The 26705-nt window shown below is 43.1% G+C and overlaps 2 protein-coding genes across 2 annotated transcripts in view; both read left to right on the forward strand.

The window, feature by feature from the left end:
• Positions 1 to 12302, forward strand: part of LOC118078447 (cytochrome P450 2J2-like) — a 39808-nt gene extending 27506 nt beyond the window's left edge. Inside the window, exons 6-9 of the mRNA XM_060274306.1 lie at positions 3007 to 3148; positions 5037 to 5224; positions 5889 to 6030; positions 11811 to 12302. Of these exons, the coding sequence (XP_060130289.1) occupies positions 3007 to 3148; positions 5037 to 5224; positions 5889 to 6030; positions 11811 to 11998 (660 nt within the window). The 3' untranslated portion in view covers positions 11999 to 12302. The remainder of the gene's footprint in view (positions 1 to 3006; positions 3149 to 5036; positions 5225 to 5888; positions 6031 to 11810) is intronic.
• Positions 12303 to 16300: 3998 nt separating this feature from the next.
• LOC132592139 (cytochrome P450 2J2-like) lies at positions 16301 to 21627 on the forward strand. The gene is made up of 5 exons (XM_060274308.1): positions 16301 to 16471; positions 17409 to 17550; positions 18691 to 18878; positions 19944 to 20085; positions 21354 to 21627. Exons 1-5 carry the CDS (start codon positions 16304 to 16306, stop codon positions 21539 to 21541), a joined length of 828 nt encoding a protein of 275 aa, XP_060130291.1. The 5' UTR covers positions 16301 to 16303; the 3' UTR covers positions 21542 to 21627.
• Positions 21628 to 26705: the final 5078 nt, after the last annotated feature.

The raw sequence follows: 26705 nt of genomic DNA on the forward strand, positions 1-26705 counted from the left end.
CCACAGTTGTTCAGCTTCTTTAGGAGGGAGCCAATGATCTACTAGTGATCTACCGCAGATGTCCAGTGATATACCGGTATATCATTATCTACCTTTTGGACATGCCTGCTTTAGAGCATTCCTTCCATACATAAATTATTTTGGATTGATGTTCATCTGATATTCAAATGTGGACTTAGAAAACAGAAAATCCTAAACAAAATGCTCTTAAACTAGGGTATGTCTTCAAATCCCTGTCTCAGCCATCTTTATATACTAGAAAGGAAAAATATATTTTCATCTTTCACTCTTTGAACAATGCTTATCATGATGACAAACGAATGGTGAAATATATTTAGTTGTACAGTCATACCTCTCTATAAGTAAGCTTCAGTTTGAGTACTTTCAGTTTAAGTACTCTGCGGACCCGTCTAGAACGGATTAATCCACTTTCCATTACTTTCAATGGGAAAGTTTGCTTCAGGTTAAGTACAGACTTCTGGAACCAACTATGTACTTAAACCGAGGTTCCACTGTAATTACCATATTTCACCATAATTGTCAGATCTTTATGCCAATTATTCTTTTCAAAAAAGGGGGGCTGCGACGGTTATTTGGTGAAAAACCAAGGCACGACTCTTATGCGAGGAAACAATTTTTATGAACAAACATAATGATGTTTATATTGCTTATTACTTTTTACTAACTGTTTTTGGTGTGATTGGAATGCACAGAATATGTGTGAACAGGTAAGGGTAATAGGTAGTCCAAATTGGGGCAAGACAATTTCATGCACGCTGAGAATGCCCTGTCGCTATTATGTGGTGAATGCATTTGGACTGATTTTAAGATTTGAAAAAAGGAGTTCAACTATTATGTGGTGGTGACCATTAGGCAGTGAAATGTGGTAGCACACATTTTGAATACCTGCTGCCAGAGTTTCCGTTGGATCCCTCTCTTCATGCCAGTATTATGTTATTACGCCAACCCACAGATCCTGAAATGAAGCACCAGCAGCTACCGCTGTAAATTCAGGAAGTGTGTGGGTTTCTTATCATAACCAGCTACGAAGCACAGGGCCGGCCCACCCATGAGGCAGGCTGTGGCAGCTGCCTTGGGCAGTGGAATGCCAACAGGAGGCATCTCTGGAGGTGTGCTGCCTAGCCAGCTGCTAGTGGAGAAGCAAAAGGGGCAGCTTCTGGCAAGATTTCACCAAAATCTTTCAAGATCTCACCTGGTTGTTATCACACTCCTCGAGTGGTGTTATGTTGTCCTCTTGGTGGTAGTCTGATGTTTTCAAAGTCTCTAGCCATATCTTATAGTTCACGCTGTATCTTGTAATCCAAAATATTGAAGTCCAATATATTCCAAACGTAGGTTAAATTTGTAATTCAATTTGTATTTATATTCCAGATGATATTTGTAATCCAAATGGTAATTATAATCCAATATATAGTGTTCGCCTTAGTTTTTATTCCAGTATGTGGCCCTGCTCTTTTAAAGTTCTCTTTTTCTTTTTCTTTTCCTACTCCTGCTCTCCCAGGCACTTCTCCTCCCTGAGATTTCTCCCAGTTATGGAAAAGTGTTCCCCTGTTGAGCTTTGGTGGGATTTTCAAGATCCAGGGTCCTTTAAAGTTTATTTAGATTTCCCCCCCAATCCTTTAGTCACTTTCATTCACAAAACAACTCCACCATTCACAAAAACTGAGGATACTCCACTTCCTTCATTCATGAATACTCTTACAAAGTTCACAGAACAACAGTTTATTACTTTATAGCCAGCAGAGAGATGGCTGCTAGTAAATATCTAAATGTAGTTTAAAAAGTAACATAAGACTGATGTATCTTTAAGTATCTCTGATCCCATTCACAAGTCTGTACTGCAGAATCTGTCCTTCAAAAGACGGAAGTTGATTTCCTTTTTAGATTCTGTCTTTGCCAAATTGTATAATAGATTATTGTGTTTTATTCTTCTGTTGGAAGCTGCACAGAGTGGCTGGGGAGACCCGGCCAGATGGGCGGGGTAAAAATAATAAATTATTATTATTATTATTATTATTATTATTATTATTATTGATGTTAATGCAAATAATAATGATAATCTAATTTAAAATCCAAATAATCTTCACAATAGATATCTTGTTTAGAAAGTCTGCTGCTTCAGGTGGCGGTTCGTGATTTTGGACTTTCAAGCTGCGTTGGAGCCATGGGCAGACTCTAGCTGCTCTCCGCCCACCCCCGCTAGCTGCAGATGCAGCCACGGGGCTGCGCAAACGGGACTCCACTTATCTGTGAGGCTTTTGGGGGGGTGTCTAACCCTGACACTCTCCCCTGTCTCTTTAAAATCCTGGTAGCGGTTGTCTCTTAATCGGATGACCTGCTCCGCGCTACCATTTTGCTTCACAGTCAAACCAGAAGCCGCTGGTCCCTTATCTTTCTTGCTCTGATCTAGCCACAGTGACCAGTGCGACAGTCACCTCCAGGCTTGATTATTGTAACTCGCTCTAAGCGGGGCTGCCCTTAGAGCTGACCCAGAAACTCCAGCAGGTGCAGAATGCTGCTGTGAGGCTCCTTACGGGGTCCTTGTCGCAGGACCACAGTCATCCAGTGCTATACCAGCTGCACTAGCTCCCAGGAGGTTACAGGGTTAGGCTTAAGGTGCTGGTTTTAACCTTTAAAGCCCTATACGGCCTAGGACCCTAGTACTTACGGGACCGCCTCTCCTGGTATGCCCCGCGGAGGACCTTATGGTTTGCAAATAATAATATCTTGGAGGTCCCAGGCCTCAAGGAGGTTAAACTGGCCTCAACCAGGGCCAAGGCCTTTTCAGCTTTGGCCCCAGCCTGGTGGAAAACTCTATTGCAGGAGACCAGGGCCCTGCTGACTTTCCTCAGGGCCTGCAACACAGAGCCTTTGGTCAGGGCCCTGTTTTACCCGCCCCCATGTGACCCTGTAAGTTACCTCTTTGGGTATAAATAAAAATTTGGTTACTTACTTACATGTCACTTTCCCCATTTTCAACACCAGAGCAGGAATGACCCAGAGTCCACCTATGATGAAGAGAATTTGGCTTGGTGTATTACTGACCTCTTTGTAGCAGGGACAGAGACAACCACCGGTTCTCTGAAATGGGCACTTCTCCTCCTGGCAAATCATCCAGATATCCAAGGTGAGAGAGGAGAGCCAGGACTTCTCTTGATCACTAGGGTGGAGCATAATTCTTTAAAGGGTTTATATCGGAAAGAGTTAAAAGTGAGTTTATGATGGAAATTATGGAAGCACCTTAGAGACCAACTAAGTTTGTCATTGGTATGAGCTTTCGTGAGCATGCACACTTCTTTAGATACACTGAAACAGAAGTCACCCCAGACCCTTATATATAGTGAGAGGGTGGGGAGGGGTATTACTCAGAAGGGTGGTGGGAATGGGTGATTGGCTGATAGGTGTGGTAAACTTGTTGACGACTGTTAACAACTGCAATTGGTCTTAAAGGAAAAAGCAGGGGGTGAGATGGCTAAAGATAGCTTTATCATGTATAATGAGATAAGAATCCAATGTCTCTATTCAGACCAGGTCTCTCCATGGTTTTAAGTTTGGTATTAAGTTGCAATTCAGCAACTTCTCTTTCCAGTTTTTTTCTGAAATTCTTTTGTAATAAGACAGCTACTTTGAGATCTTGTACAGAAAGTCCTGGGAGACTGAAGTGTTCTCCTACTGGTTTCTCTGTCTTGTGATTCCTGATGTCAGATTTATGTCCATTTATCTTTTTTCCCCAGCACCATTTTCTTGCAAAGTTTCTGGAACCTATAAATAACAGAAGCAAAAATGTAAAATGCCCAGAATGCCCTGTCCCCATAGGACATTTCCAATCTATGATTACTGGGACAGGAAGAGATGGAGGGTCTGAATGTTTAATGGAATTGGGATGGGAGAGGGTTGGGGCAGAGGATGGGCCTCTGTTGTGAAAGTAAGGTGAGTCAGTGAAAGGTTTTCTGAAGGAATGGTTTAGTGTTGCAATAGCAGAATAGTCATGTAACGAAATATAATGTGTCTTAGAAGTTTAAAGTTGGACATGAGTTTAATGGCAATGCTCTGTCATTTGTCATCATGGAAGCCTACAATTGTAGGGTTGGAAGGGACCCCAAGGGTCTTCTAATACAACCCCCGGCAATGTAGGAATTTCAACACATGCTCCACCATCCCGGTTGATACCATACCACAAGCTGCTTTGCTTTGCAGTTTCTTTATGCAGCAAATGTACAAGAATGCCCCTGCTGTGAAATAAGTGACTGAGCCTCATTCCTGCCTCTACATGCTCCATTACATGAGGGATGCGGGTGGCACTGTGGTCTAAAGCTTTGAGCCTCTAGTTCTTGCTGATTATAAGGTCAGCAGTTCGAATTTGCGTGACAGGGTGAGCTCCCGTTGCTGTCCCAGCTTCTGCCAACGTAGCAGTTCGAAAGCATGCCAGTGTAATTAAACAGTGGGAAGGTAATCAGAGTTTCCGTGCGCTCTGGCACTCATCATGGTGTCCACTTGTGCCAGAAGTGGTTTTGTCATGCTGGCCACATGACCTGGAATGCTGTCTGTGGACAAACGCTGGCTCCCTAGGCCTGAAAGCATAATGAGCCCCACACCCCATAGTCTCCTTTGATTTGACTTAACCATCCAGGGGTCCTTTATCTTTACCTTCATACGAGTGATGTTAGCCAAAGATCACGCGAGGAATCAGGATTAATAGAATAAGTAGGAAATATTGAGGGCCGAGGGTGGATAATATATTTATAAACACCAGACAGCCTTTGATCCCAGCCCTTAAGAAAATCCAGCCAGCTCTGAGATTAGCTTCACTTTCAAACATTTCACACCTGGAATCTAGAGTGGGGAAGAAGCATGTACACAGACTTGAGATCTTTTGAGGACCAGGTGGGCTATAAATGCAAGAAACTGGGAGTCATTCACAGAGATTTATGGAATATGTTCAAGGGAAATAAATGTCCATCTGAAATAAAATGCAGTATTCACAATAAACCTTTTGTTTCCATCATTCTCTTCAGATAAAATGCACAAGGAAATCGAAGATGTCATAGGTTCTGCTCACTCAATCTGCTATCAAGATAAGAAGAAACTGCCCTACACCAATGCTGTGATTCATGAAATGCAGCGCTTTAAATATATCATTTTTTTGGGGTTGCCTAGGCAATGTACAAAGGATGTGAAGCTGTGTGGTTTTCTCATTCCCAAGGTATAAATGTGTGATACAGCTGCACTCATGTAGCCCAAGAACAAAGAGCAGCAAAAGGTTTCATATTGAGAGATAACAGCCAGCCATACAGGAACTTCCTGTCTAGTCAAAAATCTGAAGGGCAAGAGCAGGAGCTCCGCCTGCAGACATGTTTCACCATCGGCAAGTGCCATTCCATGGGGCATTTGAAACAGGGGAGGAGCATGAAGTGGACAGAGGTCCACTTGCAGAGAAAGAGGATTGCGGGGGAAGCACACCTCCCCCGGCAGCACGATCCCAGTGGGGTTCCATCGCGGCTCCTCCCTCCCCCATGCTTGGCACCACACCTGCAGGCAGCGCGTCACGCCTCCAGGATGCACACCAGCACCGCTCCCACCTGCTCCCCCCCCCCGGTGCCGGAGCATAAAGCTCCCCCTCTGCAGAGGTCTCAGCCTGACTGTGAGCTTTCATTTTAAAAGAGGTGGGGGAAAGTCCTCTTGTGTTCCTGCCTATTCAGAAAGTTTTTTAGGTGATGAATACAAAGCCGCCGCCACCCCCACCCCCCGGAAAAAAACTAATAATAAATCAGATTGGTCTCTGCAACTATTAGTCTTGGGACAGTGTGGGACAATCCAGAAATGTGTTGATCTGAATGCGTTCCAAGTCAATTGTTTCTTCTTTGCAGGGGACTATTATTCTTCCTAATCTGCGCTCTGTTCTTCATGATCCGACACGATGGGAGACACCTGCAGAGTTCAACCCAAATCATTTTTTGGACAAGGATGGACAATTCGTGAGCAGAGAAGAATATCTGCCATTTGGTGCAGGTAAACGCAGAAGACCAAGCTATGTTGTGATCTGTAGATGTGCTTATTGGTCTGCTTCCAGGAAATGACATCAGCAGCAGCACATGAGGGAGTGGGCCAGAGAAGAAGAAGCATCTTTCTAGCTGGAGTGACAATGTTGGTCAGCAGAATGGGCAAGGCAGTGGCAAGTTAAGGGGATCTCTTGGTTGGTGGCTTGGGTCCAGAGCTGTAGGTAGGTGATCTTGTGCCCCTGACCTGACAGAACTGTCCAGATTGCGCTCCCTAGCCATGGACAAATTAGCTCTTCTTTCCACCTCTCCTCCAACCCCCCCCCCGCTCCGCCCATTCAGTTCCTCACACACTTTACCTTGTATTGAATTTTTCACCAAAAATCCAATATTTAACTTATTATTTCTTAAGAAAAGGTTTCATTAAAAAAATGACATTATGATTGGAGTTGGCAGTGGGTTTTTTATGTAATTAAGTGGTAAATCAATATACAGATAGGCCTAAATAGATAGAGCCAGTGTGGTGTAGTGGTTAAGAGCGGTAGACTCGTAATCTGGGGAACCGGGTTCGCTTCCCTGCTCCTCCACATGCAGGTGCTGGGTGACCTTGGGTTAGTCACACTTCTTTGAAGTCTCTCAGCCCCACTCACCTCACAGAGTGTTTGTTGTGGGGGAGGAAGAGAAAGGAGATTGTTAGCCACTTTGAGACTAATTAGGGTAGTGATAAAGCAGGATATAAAATCCAAACTCCTCCTCCTCCTCCTCCTCTTCTTCTTCTAAATGAAATGTACAAAAATTATCATACTGATTTGTTCCACAATGATAACTTTACATTATAATAATATATGATATAAAATGGCATTACTTTCACAATATCTCCCATGCCACTAGTTTGAAGCATCCCTATAAGAGGTGTGACAAAATGTTAGGCTAAAAAGCAACTCTAACAGAGAGCTTACAAAATGCCTAAGTTAAACATGAATTGCACGACACTATTGTAGACATACTTCCAACTCTCTCAAAGAAAACCACTGTTGCTAACACAGATAAAACATTTACCTAGATCATTTCTGACAGTACCCAGTTCTCTTGGAGTATTCTCTGATACTTCACATAACAAAAGCAAAGTGCTACTAAAGTATGCAATTCTTGTAAATTTGAACTGCTTGAGACGGCCCTGGACAAGCCCAAGGTCACCCAGCAGCTGCATGTGGAGGAGTGGAGATGTCAACCCATTTCACCAGATTATGAGTCCACCGCTCTTAACTATGTCCTTCATTTTAATGGGTCTACTCTGAGTAAAGTTTAGTTCACTACCACCCTATTTTCAGCTTGTATTGTAAGCGTTGGGCTCCCCATCCCTATTTCTTTGTGCAATGGCTATTCTACATTGCAAAACAATATTTCTATCCACATCACATGAGAAAAAGCATAAGCAACTAGCAATGCCGTTTGCACCATGCAATTCTGTATAAATAGATGGAAGTCGGAAACAAAACCTTTCCCTTTCTCAGTCAGAAAGGCTACTGGATTGCTGACAAGCCCCCCTGCTTGCAATGTTTCATTTCAGAGAGGAGATCACGGGGCTGATTTGTTACTTAGTCAGTTTGCGCGAGGGCGCGTTTGTGAGTGAGCTGCAGAAGTCACGCACCGATAACTTAACAGTTGATGCTGAAGGCAAATCTCCACTCTCTCCTCTCCTCTCCAGCCTGCCTCACCCCTTTTCTTTTCGTTCCCCAATCAAAGTGCTCGATCCACCCTTGGAGCGATCGCCCTGCCCTGCCTGCTACCCCAAGGGAACGATTCAGCCGTGCGATTGGAGCCTGCATTCTTCAGAAGTTGCACAAAAACCAGGAAGTGAGAAAGGCAGAGGGCTGGGTGGAGGCTGTAGAGGAGAAAAGGGCTCTTAAGAAGCCAGGGAGGCAAGCAGTGTCCCTGCTACCGGTGGCGGGCCTTGTGCCTGATGGGTCGTACAGCAGGGTCTAGCTGTAGGGCAATGGGGGGGGCTGTATATCGTCCCAATGCCCCGTCGAAAACCCCCGGAAACTCTTTGCATATGGCGTCCACATCCACTCGTAAGCTAGTGCGGTTCACCCCGGTAACGGCTAGCCCCAGTGGTCCAAACCATGCCAGTCCCAGTAAGCTAACGTAGGGGCCCTTAACTACCAGCAAGTCCAGTTGTTGCTTTCGCCCTCGATATTGCATCCTGAAGGTCCCCACCCCCATTGTAGGGACCTTACGTTTCTGGAAGCCCCGGAGGGTGAATGGGGCCGGCCTTAGTTTGGGACCCCCATTAGGGCACAGTTCCCTTAATGTTCGGGCCGAGATTATGGATAGAGTTGAACCCGTGTCCAGCTCTATGCGGCATGGGGCTCCCTCTATCTGTACCTCTACATAAATTTTCTCTGTGTTGGGATGGGGCAACTGGAATACCTGGTAGTCTGTGATCTCCGTCGAGTTGCCTTGGTGCATGGTGTCGTGTGACCTGGGTCGGTCATCTGATGTTTGTCGACGGGTGAGCCGCGCCCGACACACCCGGGCGATGTGTCCCGATTTTCTGCACTGCCTGCACTCTGTGTTGCGGAAACAGCAGGTCCTCCTCTCGTGGTTCTCCCCGCAGCTGGCACAGGTCCCTCCTTCTCGTTGAGGCTGCTGTGGTGTGTGTGCTGCTGGAGTGCGCCGCTGTACTCGGTGTACTTCCTCCCTGTCAGATTCTGAGTCGTTGTGAGGTCTTCATGTTGGACCCTCTGTTGGGATGGCGGGGCCAGTCGTGCCTCTTGCGTCGACCTCTCGGCTACTTCGGTTGCCAGGGCTTCCTCCAGAGCAACCTGGAACCTGAGGTCTTTTTTGGCGTAGAGGCGTCGTTGCAACATCTCGTCCTTCAGGCCACCGACAAGGCGGTCACGAAGCATGATTTCCAACTCTGAGAAGTTGCATAACCGGGCGGCTTGGCGGAGGGAGGTCACAAACCCAGTTATGGTTTCCCCTGGGGCTTGCCGCTTTGCGTAGAAGGCATTTCAGCAAGCTACCACTGAGGGCTGTGGCGAGAAGTGCTCCTTCAGCCGATCCATTATTGTTTTGTAGGAGACGGTAGCGACATCTCTAGGTGCAAGGAAAGACCGGGCGATTTCAAACGTCTCCTCTCCACAGATGCTGAAGAATGTCACCCTCTTCACGGCATCGTTGGTGACTTCTTTTGCTTGCAGGAGGAAGTTGAAACAGGCGGCGTACCCTTCCCAGTCTCCCAATGCTGGTTTGAATGGCGAGAAGCTGCTGTTGGTTGCCATTCTGGGTTCCTTGGGTCCTGGAGCTGAAGCCTGGATGCACAGTGTGATGCAGCGGTGCGGCAGGTGGCAGTGCTGCGGTGCAGTGCATGGTGGCAGTCAGCTCAGCAGGATCCCACCATTGTTTCCAGTGAAATATACTCGGAGTCAAGAGTAAATTTGACTACTTGAGAGCAGTACATGTGAAAAGGATCTAGGAGTCTTGGTAGACCACAGACTTGACATGAGTCAGCAGTGTGATGCAGCAGCTAAAAAAGCAAATGCAATTCTGGGCTGCATCAATAGGAGTATAGCATCTAGATCTAGGGAAGTAATAGTACCACTGTATTCTGCTCTGGTCAGACCTCACTTGGAGTACTGTGTCCAGTTCTGGGCACCACAGTTCAAGAAGGATACTGACAAGCTGGAACGTGTCCAGAAGAGGGCAACCAAAATGGTCAAAGGCCTGGAAACGATGCCTTATGAGGAACGGCTTAGGGAGCTGGGTATGTTTAGCCTGGAGAAGAGAAGGTTAAGGAGTGATATGATAGCCATGTTCAAATATATGAAAGGATGTCATATGGAGGAGGGAGAAAGATTGTTTTCTGCTGCTCCAGAGAAGCGGACACGGAGCAATGGATTCAAACTACAAGAAAGAAGATTCCACCTAAACATTAGGAAGAACTTCCTGACAGTAAGAGCTGTTCGGCAGTGGAATTTGCTACCAAGGAGTGTGGTGGAGTCTCCTTCTTTGGAGGTCTTTAAGCAGAGGCTTGACAGGCATATGTCAAGAATGCTTTGATGGTGTTTCCTTCTTGGCAGGGGGTTGGACTGGATGGCCCTTGTGGTCTCTTCCAACTCTATGATTCTATGAATTTCATGCTGTTTATTCAGCTCGTAGCCATCAAGGAGAAGAAGAGAAGAATGCCCTTTTCCCCAAAACCATCTGCTTATATATATTATTTACACAATGGGCTTTGCGTGATCGGCTACTTCAGGGCTATGCCTGTGGGCCAATCAGTTTGTGGATTGACTTCTGCCAGCAGCCTGATTGGCTGCTCCTGCAGGCCAATCAGGTTGCAGATTCACTTCTGCCAGCCGCCTGATTGGCTGCTCCTGCAGGCCAATCAGGTTGCAGATTCACTTCCACCTGGAGTTGGATTGGGTGGCTCCTGCAGACCAATCAGACTGCTGATTCTGGATCCTATTGTTCTATGATTCAGCTCAGTACATAACAATCCCCTATGACCAGGATTCTGAATGGTCCATTCCAGCTGAGCTGGGAAAGTGAATGTGCTGTCGGAGGGAGCCACACTGTGCTCCTTTCCCCTCTGTTCCCAGGTCCTCCATCGTTTACCATCTGGACCTCCCTACATTTGCCACCCCTGCCCTGTCCCTGAGAAAGGCATCACTGCCAGAACCAGGATCCTGCTGTTCCCTGTCTCACATCACCACTGCAAGCCATCCCATTTCTTTTCAGGCAGCAAGGATAAGGCTATCTTTTCATTGGGTATTATTGAGCCTGGTTTGAAAACATGCTCATAACTCAGTGTGCAATGAAACCATCCCACTTCCTTAATTTTCCCATTCTGAACTCAAAATAATATGATTCCTGGAGAAATTCAGCAGACATCCTCACTGCTAACTTACAGCTTCTCCAAAGGTCACATTCATGAGCCTTTCCATACAGCATTCAGAAAGCATTGCACAGGCAGTAAAACTTGGCTTTGTTACAAACAGTGGTAAAAGCTAAATAATTGGTATAGGAACATGAAAGTGTCTTGCAAGAACCATGTGGTCTGAGCTTGGAGCAACTACCTCATACCTCTTTACCCAATGAGCTCCCAATGAGTTGGCCTGAGAGAGAAAAAAAAGGTCTGATTACTATTTCCTACCAAGGTGAAGTAAACCTGGCAGGGCAGTTTACTCCATGGTCTTAACTGCTTTCTACATTGCTGATTTGGGCAGTTGACCAAAGTTTTATTTCATTTTTTAAAAACCAAGTTTTATTGGAAGTTTTATACATAAGTCACAATAAAAATCATGCTAGGGAAAACAGAAAAAAACATACAAGGGAAAACAGAAAAAAGATGAGGAACGAAAGAAAAGAAGAAAAAGAAATTACAAAGTCCTCTATAAAAATTAAATCTTCACCCTTATTCTTCACACAGAAAAGTGAGCTCTCCCGGTTCTCACTTGGGAGCTAGACCCTCTTACCCCAGCTCCTAGCCCTGGGCAATCCTCTCTGCCCTGCCCTTCACACAGGACCCTTCATCTGCAGTCCATCCCCTTCCTCAGTGTATCTTCCTTGATATGAGATAGGGAACTTCAAATTACATAATAAAACGTAAGTATAACAAGAAGAAAGGAAGGTTAGCACTGACCAGGCTAGGAAATTGACAGTAGCCTTGATGATTTCACTATCCTATGTCTGTTTCCAAAGTATTATGGAGAATGTTTATAGCAATATAGCAATGAACACTGGAAAGTAAATTATTGCTCACTTGCTGCCTTCTTGTCTCCTCCTCAGGGGCTCGCATTTGTTTGGGAATGCAGCTGGCAAAGATTGAAATATTCATCTTCCTGACCAGCCTGCTGAGGGCATTCAGGTTCCAGCTGCCAGAAGGAGTCAAAGAACTTAATCAAGAGGCTATAATAGGAACTACAACACATCCCCATCCTTATAAACTCTGTGCCATTCCCCGTTGCAACACATAATGAAATATGAAAATATTAGGAGGTGCCCCCCTGCTTCCTCCACTCGGTGACCCCTTTGCCACTCTGGACACATGAACCCCCTAGAATTTCTCATTCCCTTCCCTTCCCTTCCCTTCCCATCTCATCCCATACAACTGCTGAGGTCTCTCTTCACCTTTGCAGCTCAATTTCTGAAGCCACTTCTCTCTTATCTTCTGCAGCTCTGCTTTGCATCCATTTTCCCCTTCACCCCATCTCCTCCTTTCCTTTAGGCCCTTTCCTTCCCCCACTTTCATCTTCCTCCCAATCCCCATGCCTCCTTACTTCCTCCTCTTTGGCACCTTTCTTTGCATCCCCATTCTTACTCTCCCTCCCTTTTCCCCTCCCCTTTTCGTTTCTCAAATCTCCCTTACACACACATTCCCACACCTCCTCCTCTCTCCCTCTTCTGCCGCCCCCTTACAACACCCCCCCCATGCTGAGATATGTTATTGTATCTTCAAGATGAGTAGACTCCTAAGAACAAGACTGTCAGCTTGTCCAGTTGAAGAAAGTTAAGTTTTTTTGATGGATACTGCACATGTGTGCTTGTTAATAAAATATCTCTTCTAAATCAGTACATTGGACCTGGAACTTCATGTTGAGGACCACACATGGTATCAGGAGTGAAATACATTGTGTGGAGGCACTATGGAATATTTGAAGCCTTCACATCCTTTATCACAGTTAAGGCATGGGAGAAGTTTGAAACAAACGTTCCCCTGACTTCCACTATCCTTTCCTTCAATGGCAGAAGTTTGAGTAAAATGGAGATGGAGGAAAACTGAGATAACTGTGGCTTTAAACTCTAGCAGACCCTAGAATAATTGAGCGGTGGAGGAAAACTGAGCAAAATAAGCAGTGCTAATTTTCTTTAAAAAACTATTTAGGGGTAACTCTCATTTTGACTCAAGAAAACTGGGAAAAATAAATACAGAAAATGGGCAAAAGTACAAAGATTCACAAAATGTTTAGGGGTATACGTACCCCTGCACACCCCCAGATTTTTTTTTTTTAAAAAAAACATTTCTACCCCACCCCTCTGGCTGGGTTTCCCCAGCCACTCTGGGTGGCTTTCAATAGAACATTAAAGACAGAATAAAACTTCAAACATTAAAAACTTCCCTAAACATGGCTGCCTTCAGATGTCTTCTAAAAGTCAGATAGTTGTTTATTTCCTTGACATCTGATGGGAGGGCATTTGATGGTGGTGGTGGTGGTGGTGGTGATGGTGATGATGATAGAACACAAATTCCATTTTTTTCTTGGTGGTCCAAGAAAACTGCTTGGATTATTGACCTGAGAACAGTTAAGATGCAGAGCAAATGAATTTACCCTGGGCTGAATGAAACTTGCTGCTTGCAGTTTGCAAAGCACATTTCTCCTGTACACTTTATCATGTACAGAAAGCTGGTGAGACATTGTCATGTCTCCTGTTTCACAACCTTGGGGCTGAAAAAAATAAAAGTGCAAAAAAGTTTGCTTTTCTGAAACTTTCTCTGCAACAACACTGTCTCTTTCACTTGGGGTCTTGGTGGGCCACAAGCTTAACATGAGTCAGCAGTGTGATGCAGCAACAAAAAAGCTAAAGCTGTTCTAGGCTGCATCAACAGAAATATAGTGTCCATATCAAGGGAAGTAATAGTTTTCTCCTGGGACTCATCTACTTTTGAAAAGATAAAGCTCCTTATATGCATTATAACACTATGACACCAGATGGCGCAGGGGAGTCCCATTTTTTGCCAAAGTAATTTTCCTGTATGAAGTTTACAATGCATTTATTAAGTGTAATAAAAATGAATGCATTGCCAAGAATGTTCTTTTTATTTCAATCAGTACAAATAGTCAGTGGATCAGGACATTTCAGGCAATGGCAAAAACATACTTCTAAATTTATCTGGCAGGGAAAGAAGCCAAAGTTCAAATACAAATTATTTACAGAAAGAGGTGGATTCTCCCTGCCAGACTTGAGGGTATATTGTGAGGCGTCCTGTCTTTACTAGCATAGGGAGTGGGCAACTTTAAAAAATGTAGACATTTTAGACTTATAGTGTCATGATAACAGATTTGATTGGCATGGATATCATTGGTATGAAAAGACAAAAGGGCATAAACCACTTTTTTAAACCACTTGGTAAGAAAATCAATTTATGCAGTATGGGAGAAATATTTAAAAAAATTATTACAGCGGAAAACACCATGGTGGCTCTCCCCATTAGAAGCAATATCCTTGAAAAAGCTAAATGCAAAAAGTGAATGAACAACTTATAAAGAGTTATTAATGCAGAACAACAGTTGAAAATGGAAAAAAATGAGGATATAAGACATTTAGTAACTGATTGGTTACAGCATCACCAATTAAATGATATATTCAAAATGAATAAAAGAAATGGATTTAATAAGGAAATTTCAAGGTTGGAAAAAGATTTACTGGAAAATAATATGAAGTTACTTTCGAAAATGTATAAACTGTTGCTCGAATTGTGTACTAAAGATAAAGTTAAGACTTCGGCTTGGAGCGCCGCAGAAGATGGCTGAAAATACCATCGCTCCAGCTATCACGGGGTAATTAGAGGCTTAAATGGGAGTAATCACCCTCCCTAAATCTTCCCAGGGGCAACGGGAAGACACAGTCTCATCTGCAGATGCCCATCAACCAGCTTCAACTTCGGAAGGAAGGAGGGGCTGGGGGCACTGGATGGAAGCCCCTGAGATAGTCTGGCTCTCCTGGATGCTGCTTTTGGAAGGGAACCAAGTTCCATTTCTTAAGATGAAAAATGGACCTGCTTTGGGCGAGGAGGGAGGGATTACTCTGCAAAACAACCCAGCCACAGAATTGAAAAACTGAATTGAAGAAGGATTACATCAGAGACATCAGAGACAGAGTTGGTATGTGGGAATAGAACGGAAAGGGGGACAAGACTTTTATTATTATTGTGCTTTAATATCTTACTTAAAAAAACAAAACAAAAACTCAGAAGAACCGTTTTACAATATCTACAGCAAGCGAGATTGGAAAATTTGGAATTCATTGATATAATACAAGGGAAATATCGTCAAAAGGTGCATTTACTTCAGTAACGCAACTTAAAAGGTGAAACCACTATATGAGATAGATGCATGACATGCAAAGCAAGATATGTCAAGCCTTTATTTGTTGTAATTCTAATTATCTGTCATTAGGTGGGTCAATTGAAAATGGAATGTAATTAATGAAATGTAATAGCAACGTTTATTTTTGTATTATTGTGACTCTTTGTTTTATTACTGTGGAATTTCCAAAAGGAATCATCTGTAAAAATTAAAATAAAAATAAAAAAAATAAGTTGCATTACTGACATAAATGCACTTTTAGACGATATTCTCATTTTCCGAGTTTCACCTGTATGGTTTTTAGTAGTATAAACTGTGTGGAAATGAAAATATATATAATTAAAGTTTTTAATTGATTTGCTTGGAAGATGATAAAAGATTCTTTAATCTGTTGACATCAAATAGAAAAAATATGTTTAAAAGAACCTTTGTGGAAAAACCAGAAGCTTTTTTCTAGGAATTTAAGGTACAGAAATACCAAAGGAGCAGAAAAGACTATTTATTTATGCGATGACAGCAGCGCGGATATTTTTGACTCAGAGAAGGAAAGAAGATGAAGTCCTTACCAGAGAAGAATGGTTGATAAAGATGATGGACTACACCAAAATCGCGGAACTGACAGGAAAGATTAGAAACCAAGAAGAATAACTTTAATAAGGAATGGGGAAATTATATAAGTTCCCTTGGAGAACACTGTAAACAATTAAAAACAACACTTGTAATGTAACAAGAACTATGGTAAGAATTGAATTTTAGGAAAAAATGGAGAACGTTATATGATGCAGTTGAAAAAGATTAACAATGGAACGCATGGACCCATGGAATCTCAGCTCAGGTGTGGCAAGCGCACCCAGGGAAATGATCTTTAGCCTTTTTATAATGTGCCTTATTAATCTGCCTTCATGCCTGTTGTTGTTGTTGTTGTTGTTGCTTAGTCGTGTCCACAGTAGGACTTTTGAGCCATAGTTTTCTTTCACATTTTCAGCTAGGGATAATTCACAGAATCCAGTCATTGTGGGATTCCAGAGAAGCTACAGACACCTTCCTTCTTCTTAGGGAGACTCAAACTAATATGCTAGCCCTGAAGAAGAATGCAGATCATGTATCTGAGTGCTAATCGAAAGCACAACAGTGTGACCAAGCTTCCTCATGGTAATGGCAGCATTTCTGCTATCTTTCCTTTAGCTTTATGAAATGTTCCCATGGCTCATGAAACATCTCCCAGGGCCCCACAAGAAGGCCTTGTCCTGCAGAGAGATGGTGGTTTCATTTGCAAAGGAGGAGATAGAGAAGCATAAGGAGAATCAGTCTCTGCATGAGCCACAGGATCTCATTGATTTCTATCTGCTTCAGATGGAGAAAGTAAGTATCAGCTTTGAAGCTGAATGCTGCTCATCCAAGGAATCATTATATTTCGTGTTATAAGTGAAGACTAATCTCTTGCCTGGAAACCAGCATCATTTTTCCTGAATCTCAGTTGAAAATGGCATTGAGTCCCCCCCCCCCAAAATATTTCTCATAGTCATTTTAGTTGCTAAACAAGGTTGACATCCATCCATAAGCATCTATAGAAATGTCTAGGAAATGTGAGTGTAAAGGAGTGGAAATTTAGTGTGTTAAGGGGTCTTGCTTTGGAGCATTCATTCTGTACATAAATTATTTTGGATTGGTGTTCATCTGACATTCAAATGTGGACTGAGAAAACAGAAAATCACACAGCATGTGTGGGTGGTATGGTAATAAGTAGGGGAACATGTGCCTCCAGAGTTTCCGTTAGATCCCTCTCTTCATGCCAGTGTTGGATTATTACGCCAACCCACAGATCCTGAAATGCAGCACCAGCAGCTACCGCTGTAAATTCAGGAAAGTGTGTGTGGGTTTCTTATCATAACCAGCTATGAAGGACAGGGCCGGCCCACCCATGAGGCAGCCTGGGGCAGCTGCCTTGGGCAGTGGAATGCCAACAGGAGGCATCTCTCTCTGTGTGCTGCCTAGCCAGCTGCTAGTGGAGAAGCAAAGGGGGCAGCTTCTGGCAAGATTTCACCAAAATCTTTCAAGATCTCACCGAGCTCCCTGTTGTTGCTGTGCAACCCAGGTAAGGCAGGCAGCAGCAACAGTAGGGTGGTGGTGGCAGCACCTTCCCATTTCACCCCAGGCAGTGTAAGAGGACACCCCACCCCTCATGAAGCATGTGTGGGTGGTATGGTAATAATTGTGTGGAGAAAAGACAAAGTAAGTGCTGAAGGACAGATTGTAATGCGTGTAAATGACACATCACTTTTTCCATTTTCAACACCAGAACAAGAATGACCCACAGTCCACCTATGACGAAGAAAACTTGGCTCAGTGCATTTTTGACCTCTTTGTAGCAGGGACAGAGACAACCACCGGTTCTCTGAAATGGGCACTTTTCCTCCTGGCAAGTCATCCAGATATCCAAGGTGAGAGAGGAGAGCCAGGACTTCTCTTGATCACTAGGTTGGAGCATAATTATTTAACGGTTTCATACTGGAAAGAGTTAAAAGTGAGTTTATAATGTGAGTTTTGGAAGGCAAATGTTATTGAAATAAGAGAAAAGTTTTTGACTTATATGTCTGGAAAGATCATTCTCCCCCACCAACATTTCCTCACATAGTTTATGGAACCTTTAATTATAGGGTCTCCTGCCTCTCTGTGCTCCACTACATGAGGGACACAGGTGGCACTGTGGTCTAAACAGTGAGCCCCTTGTGCTTGCTGGTTAGAAGTTTAGCAGTTCGAATCTGTGTGGCAGGATGAGCTCTCATTCCTCTTGTCACAGCTTCTGCCAACCTACTCATCTCATCATGGTGTCCAGTTGTGCCAGAAGTGGTGTGTGTGTTTGTGTGTATAATTGTCCATTACCACCTTAGAGCCCAACTAAGTTTGCTTCTTGGTATGAGTTTTCATGTGCATGCACATTTCTTCAGATACACATGAAAGCTAATACCAAGAACAAACTTAGTTGGTCCCTAAGGTGCTACTGGACATTTTAAAAATTATTTTATATATTTCTACTGCATCAGACCAACACGGGTACCTACCTGAATACAGAAGTGGTTTATTCATGCTGGACACATGACCCGGAAAACTGTCTGTGGACAAAAACTGGCTCCTTCAGCTCCTTCCTTTCATTGGACTTAACCGCCCAGAGGTCCTTTACTTTTAACTTTACATGAGTAACATTAGCCAAAGATCAGGTGAGAAAATTAGGATTAATGAAACTAAGTAGGAAATATTGAGGGCCAGGGGTGGAGAATAGATACACACACACAAACACACGACAGCCTTTGATCCCAGCCCTTCAGCAAATCCAGCCAGCTCTGATAACCCAGAAACAACTGAGATTAGCTTCACTTTCAAACATTTCACACTTGGGATCTAGAGTGGGGAAGAACCATGTACACTCACTTGAGCTCCTTGGAGGACCAGGTGAGCTAAAAATGCAAGAACCTAGGATGCATTCACAGAGATTTATGTAATATGTTCAAGGGAAATAAATGTCCACCTGAAATAAAACGCAGTATTCACAATAAACCTTCTGTTTCCATCATTCTCTTCAGATAAAATGCACAAGGAAATAGAAGATGTCATAGGTTCTGCTCACTCAATCTGCTATCAAGATAAGAAGAAACTGCCCTACACCAATGCTGTGATTCATGAAATGCAGCGCTTCAAATATGTCCTTTTTTGGGGGTTGCCTAGGCAATGTACAAAGGATGTGAAGCTGTGTGGTTTTCTCATTCGCAAGGTATAAATGTGTGATACAGCTGCACTCCTGTAGCCCAAGAGCAAAGAGCAGCAAAAGGTTTCATATTGAAAGATAACAGCCAGCCATACAGGAACTTCCTGTCTAGTCAAAAATCTGAAGGGCAAGAGCAGGAGCTCCACCTGCAGACATGTTTCACCATCGGCAAGTGCCATTCCATGGGGCCTTTGAGGCAGGGGAGGAGCATGTAGTGGCCAGAGGTCCTCCTGTGTTCCTGCCTGTACAGAAAGTTTTTACAGTGATGAATACAAAGCCACCCAACAAAAAAAATAATAATAATTTCTTTTAAAAAATTTAAAAAATTATTTATACCCCGCCCTTCCCAGTCAAGACCGGGCTCAGGGCGGCTAACAACAAATAATATCAACACAAGTATAAAAGAAACAATTCATTTAAAATGCAGATTAATACAATGTTAAAATTCAATTTTAAAATTAAAAATATACAAATAAGATAAAAACCATTATGAGATAAAACCTTAGGGGAGGGTAACCCCGGGGTCAGACTCCTGAGACAGAGCGTTCCACCAGGTCGGGGCCAGTACTGAGAAGGCCCTGGTCCTGGTCGAGGCCAGCCTAACCACCTTGTGACTCGGGATCTCCAGTATGTTATTATTTGTGGACCTTAATGACCTCTGCGGGTCATACCGGGAGAGGCGGTCCCGTAGGTCCGAGGGTCCTAAGCCGCATCAGGCTTTAAAGGTCAAAACCAGCACCTTAAACCTGATCCTGTACTCCAACGGGAACCAGTGCAGCTGATAAAGCACTGGATGAATGTGATCCCGCGGCCGGGACCCCATAAGGAGCCTCACCGCGGCATTCTGCACCCACTGTAGTTTCTGGGTCAGTTTCAAGGGCAGCCCCGCGTAGAGCGACTTACAATAATCAAGCCTAGAGGTGACCATCGCATGGATCACTGTGGCCAGATCAGGTTGAGAAAGGTAATTCAGAACAGTTTCTGCAATGCTTAGTCTCGGGATAGTGTGGGACAATAAAAAAAGAAGTTTTGATCTGAATGCGTTCCAAGTCCATTGTTTCTTCTTTGCAGGGGACTATTATTGTTCCTGATCTGCGCTCTGTTCTTCTTGATCCAACACGATGGGAGACAGCTGCAGAGTTCAACCCAAATCATTTTTTGGACAAGGATGGACAATATGTGGCTCGAGAAGAGTATCTCGCATTTGGTGCAGGTAAACGCAGAAGTCCAAGCTATGTTGTGATCTGTAGATGTGCTTATCTGTCTGCTTTCAGGAAATGACATCAGCAGCAGCACATGAGGGAGTGGGCCAGAGCAGAAGCAGCGTCCTTCTGGCTGGAGTGGCACTGCTGGTCAGCAGAGTGGGGCAAGGCAGTGGCAAGTTAAGGGGAGCTCTATGTTGGTGGCTTGGGACCCACCCGTGCACATACATCTATGGTGCCTCCATCTGGACCTCCCTACATTTGCCACCCCTGCCTTGTCCCTGAAAGAGACAGCCCTGCAAGCACCAGGATACTGCTGTTCCCTGTCACACATCACCACTGCAAGTCATCCACCTTCTTATCAGGCAGCAAGGATAAGGCTATCTTTTCATGGGGTTTTATTTAGCCTGGTTTCAAAGCACGCAGAACTCGATGTGCAATGAAATCATCCCACTTCCTTACTTTTCCCACTCTGAACTCAAAAGAATATTATTCCTGCAGGAATTCAGCACACATCCTCACTGCTAACTTACAAATTCTCCAAAGGTCAGGTTCATGTGCTTTCCAGTACAGCATTCAGAAAGCATCGCACAGGCAGTAAAACTTGGCTTGGTTACAAACATTGGTAAAAGCTAATTATTTGGTCTAGGAACACAAGACTGTGTTGTAAGAACCATGTGGCCTGAGCTTGGAGCAACTACCTCTGACCTCTTTACCCAATGAGCTTGTCAGTTGGCCTGAGGGAGAACAATAAGTCTGATTACTATTTCTACCAAGGAGACAGTTGACAAAAGTTTTCCTTTCATTTTTTAAATTCAAGTTTTATTGAAAGTTTTATACGTGAGACACAATAAACATCATACTAATCTAAAAGGGAAAATAGATAAAAGATGAGGAAAGGAAGAAAAGAAGAAAAGCAAATTACCTCTATCAAAATTAAATAAATATTCACCCTTAATCTGCACACAGAAAAGTGAGCCCTCCCAGCTAGACTCTCTTCCCCTAGTTTCTAGCTCTTCATTTTCAATCTGTCCCCTTCCTCAGTGTATGTTCCTTGATTTGAGATAGGGAACTTCAAATTACAGAACAAAATGTAAGTATAACAAGAAGAAAGAAAGTTTAGCGCTGACCAGGCTAGGAAATTGACAGTAGCCTTTATGATTTCGCTATCCTATGTCTGTTTCCAAAGTATTATGGAGAATGTTTATAGCAACATAGCAATGAACACTGGAAAGTAAATTATTGCTCACTTGCTGCCTTCTTCTTGTCTCCTCCTCAGGGGCTCGCATTTGTTTGGGAATGCAGCTGGCAAAGATTGAAATATTCATCTTCCTGACCAGCCTGCTGAGGGCATTCAGGTTCCAGCTGCCAGAAGGAGTCAAAGAACTCAATCAAGAGGCTATAATAGGAACTGCAGCACATCCCCATCCTTATAAACTCTGTGCCATTCCCCGTTGCAACACATAATGAAATATGAAAATATTAGGAGGTGCCCCCCTGCTTCCTCCACTCAGTGACCCCTTTGCCACTCTGGACACATGAACCCCCTAGAATTTCTCATTCCCTTCCCTTCCCATCTCATCCCATACAACTGCTGAGGTCTCTCTTCACCTTTGCAGCTCAATTTCTGAAGCCACTTCTCTCTTATCTTCTGCAGCTCTGCTTTGCATCCATTTTCCCCTTCACCCCATCTCCTCCCTTCCTTTAGGCCCTTTCCTGCCCCCACTTTCATCTTCCTCCCAATCCCCATGCCTCCTTACTTCCTCCTCTTTGGCACCTTTCTTTGCATCCCCATTCTTACTCTCCCTCCCTTTCCCCCTCCCCTTTTCTTTTCTCAAATCTCCCTTACACACACATTCCCACACCTCCTCCTCTCTCCCTCTTCTGCAGCCCCCTTACAACACACACCCCATGCTGAGATATGTTATTGTATCTTTAAGATGAGTAGACTCCTAAGAACAAGACTGTCAGCTTGTCCAGTTGAAGAAAGTTATGTTTTTTTGATGGATACTGCACATGTCTGCTTGTTAATAAAATATCTCTTCTAAATCAGTACATTGAACCCGGAACTTCATGTTGAGGACCACACATGGTATCAGGAATGAAATACATTGTGTGGAGGCACTATGGAATATTTGAAGCCTTCACATCCTTTATCACAGTTAAGGCATGGGAGAAGTTTGAAACAGACGTTCCCCTGACTTCCACTATCCTTTCCTTCAATGGCAGAAGTTTGAGTAAAATGGAGATAACTGTGGCTTTAAACTCTAGCAGACCCTATTATAATTGAGCGGTGGAGGAAAACTGAGCAAAATAAGCAGTGCTAATTTTCTTTAAAAAACTGTTTAGGGGTAACTCTCATTTTGACTCAAGAAAATTGGGGAAAATTGGGAAAAATAAATACAGAAAATGGGCAAAAGTACAAAGATTCACAAAATGTTTAGGGGTATGCGTACCCCTGCATACCCCCAGATTTTTAAAAAAATATTTCTACCCCACCAATCTGGCTGGTTTCCCCAGCCACTCTGGGTGGCTTTCAATAGAACAGAATAAAACTTCCCTAAACATGGCTGCCTTCAGATGTCTTCTAAAAGTCGGATAGTTGTTTATTTCCTTGACATCTGATGGGAGGGCATTCGATGATGGTGATGATGATGGTGATGATGATGATGATTATGATGATAGAACGCAAATTCCCTTTTGTTCTTGGTGGTGTTCCAAGAAAACTGCTTGGATTATTGACCTGAGAACAGTTAAGATGCAGAGCAAATGAATTTACCCTGGGCTGAATGAAACTTGCTGCTTGCTGTTTGCACAGCACATTTCTCCTGTACACTTTATCATGTACAGAAAGCTGGTGAGTCATTGTCAACCTTGGGGCTGAAAAAAATAAAAGTGCAAAAAAGTTTGCTTTTCTGAAACTTTCTCTGCAACAACACTGTCTCTTTCACTTTGGGTCTTGGTGGACCACAAGCTGAACATGAGTGAGCAATGTGATGCAGCAACAAAAAAGCTAATGCTATTCCAGTCTGCATCAAAATAAATATAGTGTCCAGATCAAGGGAAGTAATAGTGTTCTCCTGGGATGCAGGGAATCCCATTTTTTGCCAAAGGAATTTTCTTGTATGAAGTTTACAATGCGTTTATTAAGTGTAATAAAAATGAATGCATTGCCAAGAATGTTCTTTTTATTTCAATCAGTACAAATAGTCAGTGGAGCAGGACATTTCAGGCAATGGCAAAAACATACTTCTAAATTCATCTGGCAGGGAAAGAAGCCAAAGTTCAAATACAAATTATTTAAAGAAAGAGGTGGATTCTCCCTGCCAGACCTGTGCGGCGTCCTGTCTTTACTAGCATAGGGAGTGGGCAACTTTTAAAAATGTAGACATTTTAGACTTATAGTGTCATGATAACAGATTTGGTTGGCATTGATATCTTTGATATGAAAAAACAAAAGGGCATAAACCACTTTTTAAAACCGCCTAGTAAGAAAATCAATTTATGCAGTATGGGAGAAATATAAAAAAATTATTACAGCGGAAAACACCATGGTGGCTCTCCCCATTAGAAGCAATATCCTTGAAAAAGCTAAATGCAAAAAGTGAATGAACAACTTATAAAGAGTTATTAAAGCAGAACAACAGTTGAAAATGCCCATCAACCAGCTTCAACTTCGGAAGGAAGGAGGAGCTGGGGGCACTGGATGGAAGCCCCCGAGATAGTCTGGCTCTCCTGGATGCTGCTTTTGCAAGGGAACCAAGTTCCATTTCTTAAGATGAAAAATGGACCTGCTTTGGGCAAGGAGGGAGGAATTACTCTGCAAAACAACCCAGCCATAGAACTGAAAAACTGAATTGAAGAAGGATTACATCAGAGACATCAGAGACAGAGTTGGTATGTGGGAACGGAAGAGAAAAGGGGGGCGAGACTTTTATTATTATTGTGCTTTAATATCTTACTTAACAACAACAAACAAACAAAAACCAGAAGAACCGTTTTACAATATCTACAGCAAGCGAAATTGGAAAGTTTGGAATTCATTGATATAATACAGGGGAAATATCATCAAAAGGTGCATTCATTTCAGTAACACAACTTAAAAGGTGAAACCAATATACAGTATGAGATAGATGCATGACATGCAAAGCAAGATATGTCAAGCCTTTAATTGTTGTAATTCTAATTATCTGTCATTAGGTGGGTCAATTAAAAATGGAATGTAATTAATGAAATGTAATAGCAACGTTTATTTTTGTTTTTGTATTATTGTAACTATTTATTTTATTATTGTTGAATTTCCTTAAGAATTCATTTGTAAAAATTAAATAAAAATCTGGCCAGGTTCCCCCAGCTACTCTGGGCGGCTTCCAACAAAACACCAAAATACAGAAATCCATTAAGTGAAATAAATGCACTTTTCGACGATATTCTAATTTTCTGAGTTTCACCTGTATGGTTTTTAGAAGTATAAACTGTGTGGAAATGAAAATATATATACCGTAATTAAAGTTTTTAATTTATTTGCTTGGAAGATGATAAAAGATTCTTTAATCTGTCGACATCAAATAGAAGCAGGTCTCATTACTGCTGGAGACTTGCAAAAATCTTGCACGGCTTCCTGGAAGGCTTGTGGGATGTGACGCAGTTTTAATTGGGAAATCCACCATGTTGAAGAAAGTCTGGGTTACAGATAAATAGTTACAGGGTGAGGCAAGCCTTAAATATCTCCTTAGATTTGGATTTCCAAATCCAAAGGAGATATTGTGAATTTATGAAAAGGAATCATAGACATAAAATCCACACAGAAATCTACAGTTTTGGTTTAACTCGCTTGTGGGAATAACTCAGAGGCTGTGAAAGAATGAAGGATAACATCAGAACTATTGGAAATGATCATATGATTACAGGGACTTTCCCAGAGGAGTTGAAGGAAGCTGTGGTGCGTCCGCTCTTAAAGAAAACATCTCTAGACTTCCGGTCTACTGCCAGCGCTGTGCGGCAACGCTTCCCTCGAGCTCCGAGGGAACGGGCTTTGAGAGGGGGAGGGGAGACCCGCGAGAGCTCTCTTTTCATGAGGTGACCAAAGTATTGGAGCCTCAGCTTCAGGATCTGCCCTTCCAGTGAGCACTCAGGGCTGTTTTCCATCAGAATGGATAGGTTTGATCTTCTTGCAGTCCATGGGACTCTCAGGAGTCTTCTCCAGCACCATAATTCAAAAGCGTCAATTCTTCGGCGATCAGCCTTCTTTATGGTCCAGCTCTCACTTCCATACATCACTACTGGGAAAACCATAGCTTTAACTATATGGACCTTTGTCAGCAAAGTGATGTCTCTGCTTTTTAAGATGCTCCATGGACAAAGACAACAGGCCTTCATGCCTAATGTGCCTTAAATCATATATTTTCTGTCTCTCTTGCTGCCTTGCCATAATATTGATGCTTGGAACATATTTAGCTGTGTTTGCGGTCTGCCATTTGAAAAGGGGGAAGAATGGGGAGGAATGATCTGAATGTTCTGGGCAGCAGTCTCAAGACAAGATAAGAGTAAGTACAACAGGATGTCAGGATGTTCTAGCAGGCCAGATGTCCAGGATGATTGATAGGAAAGGGGAACTTGGAAAGGGGATTTTTAATCTGTTAAAAATACCATGGCACCTGGGCAGTTCCATATATGGGGTTTGTAACTGAAATGGTAAGCTCTGCAAGAAACGAAACTTATAAGAACTGCAACCACACTTATTGGTTAAAATCTTGCTGCAATATATGAATATGTAATGTAATGATGCTACCTGGAAAAGGTATAAAGACCCAGGGCACGGGTTGCTCGGGGCTCAGCTTTTTGGGGGATTCAAATCCCGCTGTGCCTTATTGCTGCCAGCAATAAAACTTACTTTCTATTTCTCCACAACCGCATCTGTGATCCTTGAGAAGCCATTGAACTAAGGTTCCCAGGTTCCATGCTACACAGGAAAGTCCAAGGATTCAGAGAATCCTATATGTTTATGATTATGACTATTATTTGAATGTAAATGTTAATTGTAAGATTTAATAATAATTTAATAAAAATACAATGTGTTTAACCGAATCACTTCTTTGATGTGTCTAGATCCAGCCCTGCTCTGGAGGGTAGTACTCAAATCAATGGCTTCATGTTACAAAAAAATAAAATTCAGAAGTAAACATATTGGGAAACTTTTTGACAGTAAGAGCGGTTTGACAGTGGAAGGTCTCCCTTGGGAGATTTTGGACTCTCCTTCCTTGGAGGTATTTAAGCAGAGGTTGGATGGCCATCTGTTCTGGATGCTTTAGCTGAGATTCCAGCATTGCAGGGGGTTGGACTAGATGGCCTTCAGGGTACCCTCCGACTTTACAATTCTACAATTCAATAAGACCCAGGTGAATGCCATGACCTAGAACCAAATGTAGAGACCCCCTGGGGTCAGCACAGCATGTAGGCAGTTCTGATCATACATTGCTTTCAAGAACCAGATTTACAAGGATTAAGAAGACCTGTGCCATTCAAGAAGGCCTGTAGCTGGCCCACACTGAAGGCAGCCCTGTTTAGGGAAGCTTTTAATCTTTAAGAAATTAATGTATTTTAATATTTCAACATGGCAAATTAGATTCTG

The sequence above is a fragment of the Zootoca vivipara genome, chromosome 5 (assembly GCF_963506605.1).
Source record: "Zootoca vivipara chromosome 5, rZooViv1.1, whole genome shotgun sequence".
NCBI classification, from domain to species: domain Eukaryota; kingdom Metazoa; phylum Chordata; class Lepidosauria; order Squamata; family Lacertidae; genus Zootoca; species Zootoca vivipara.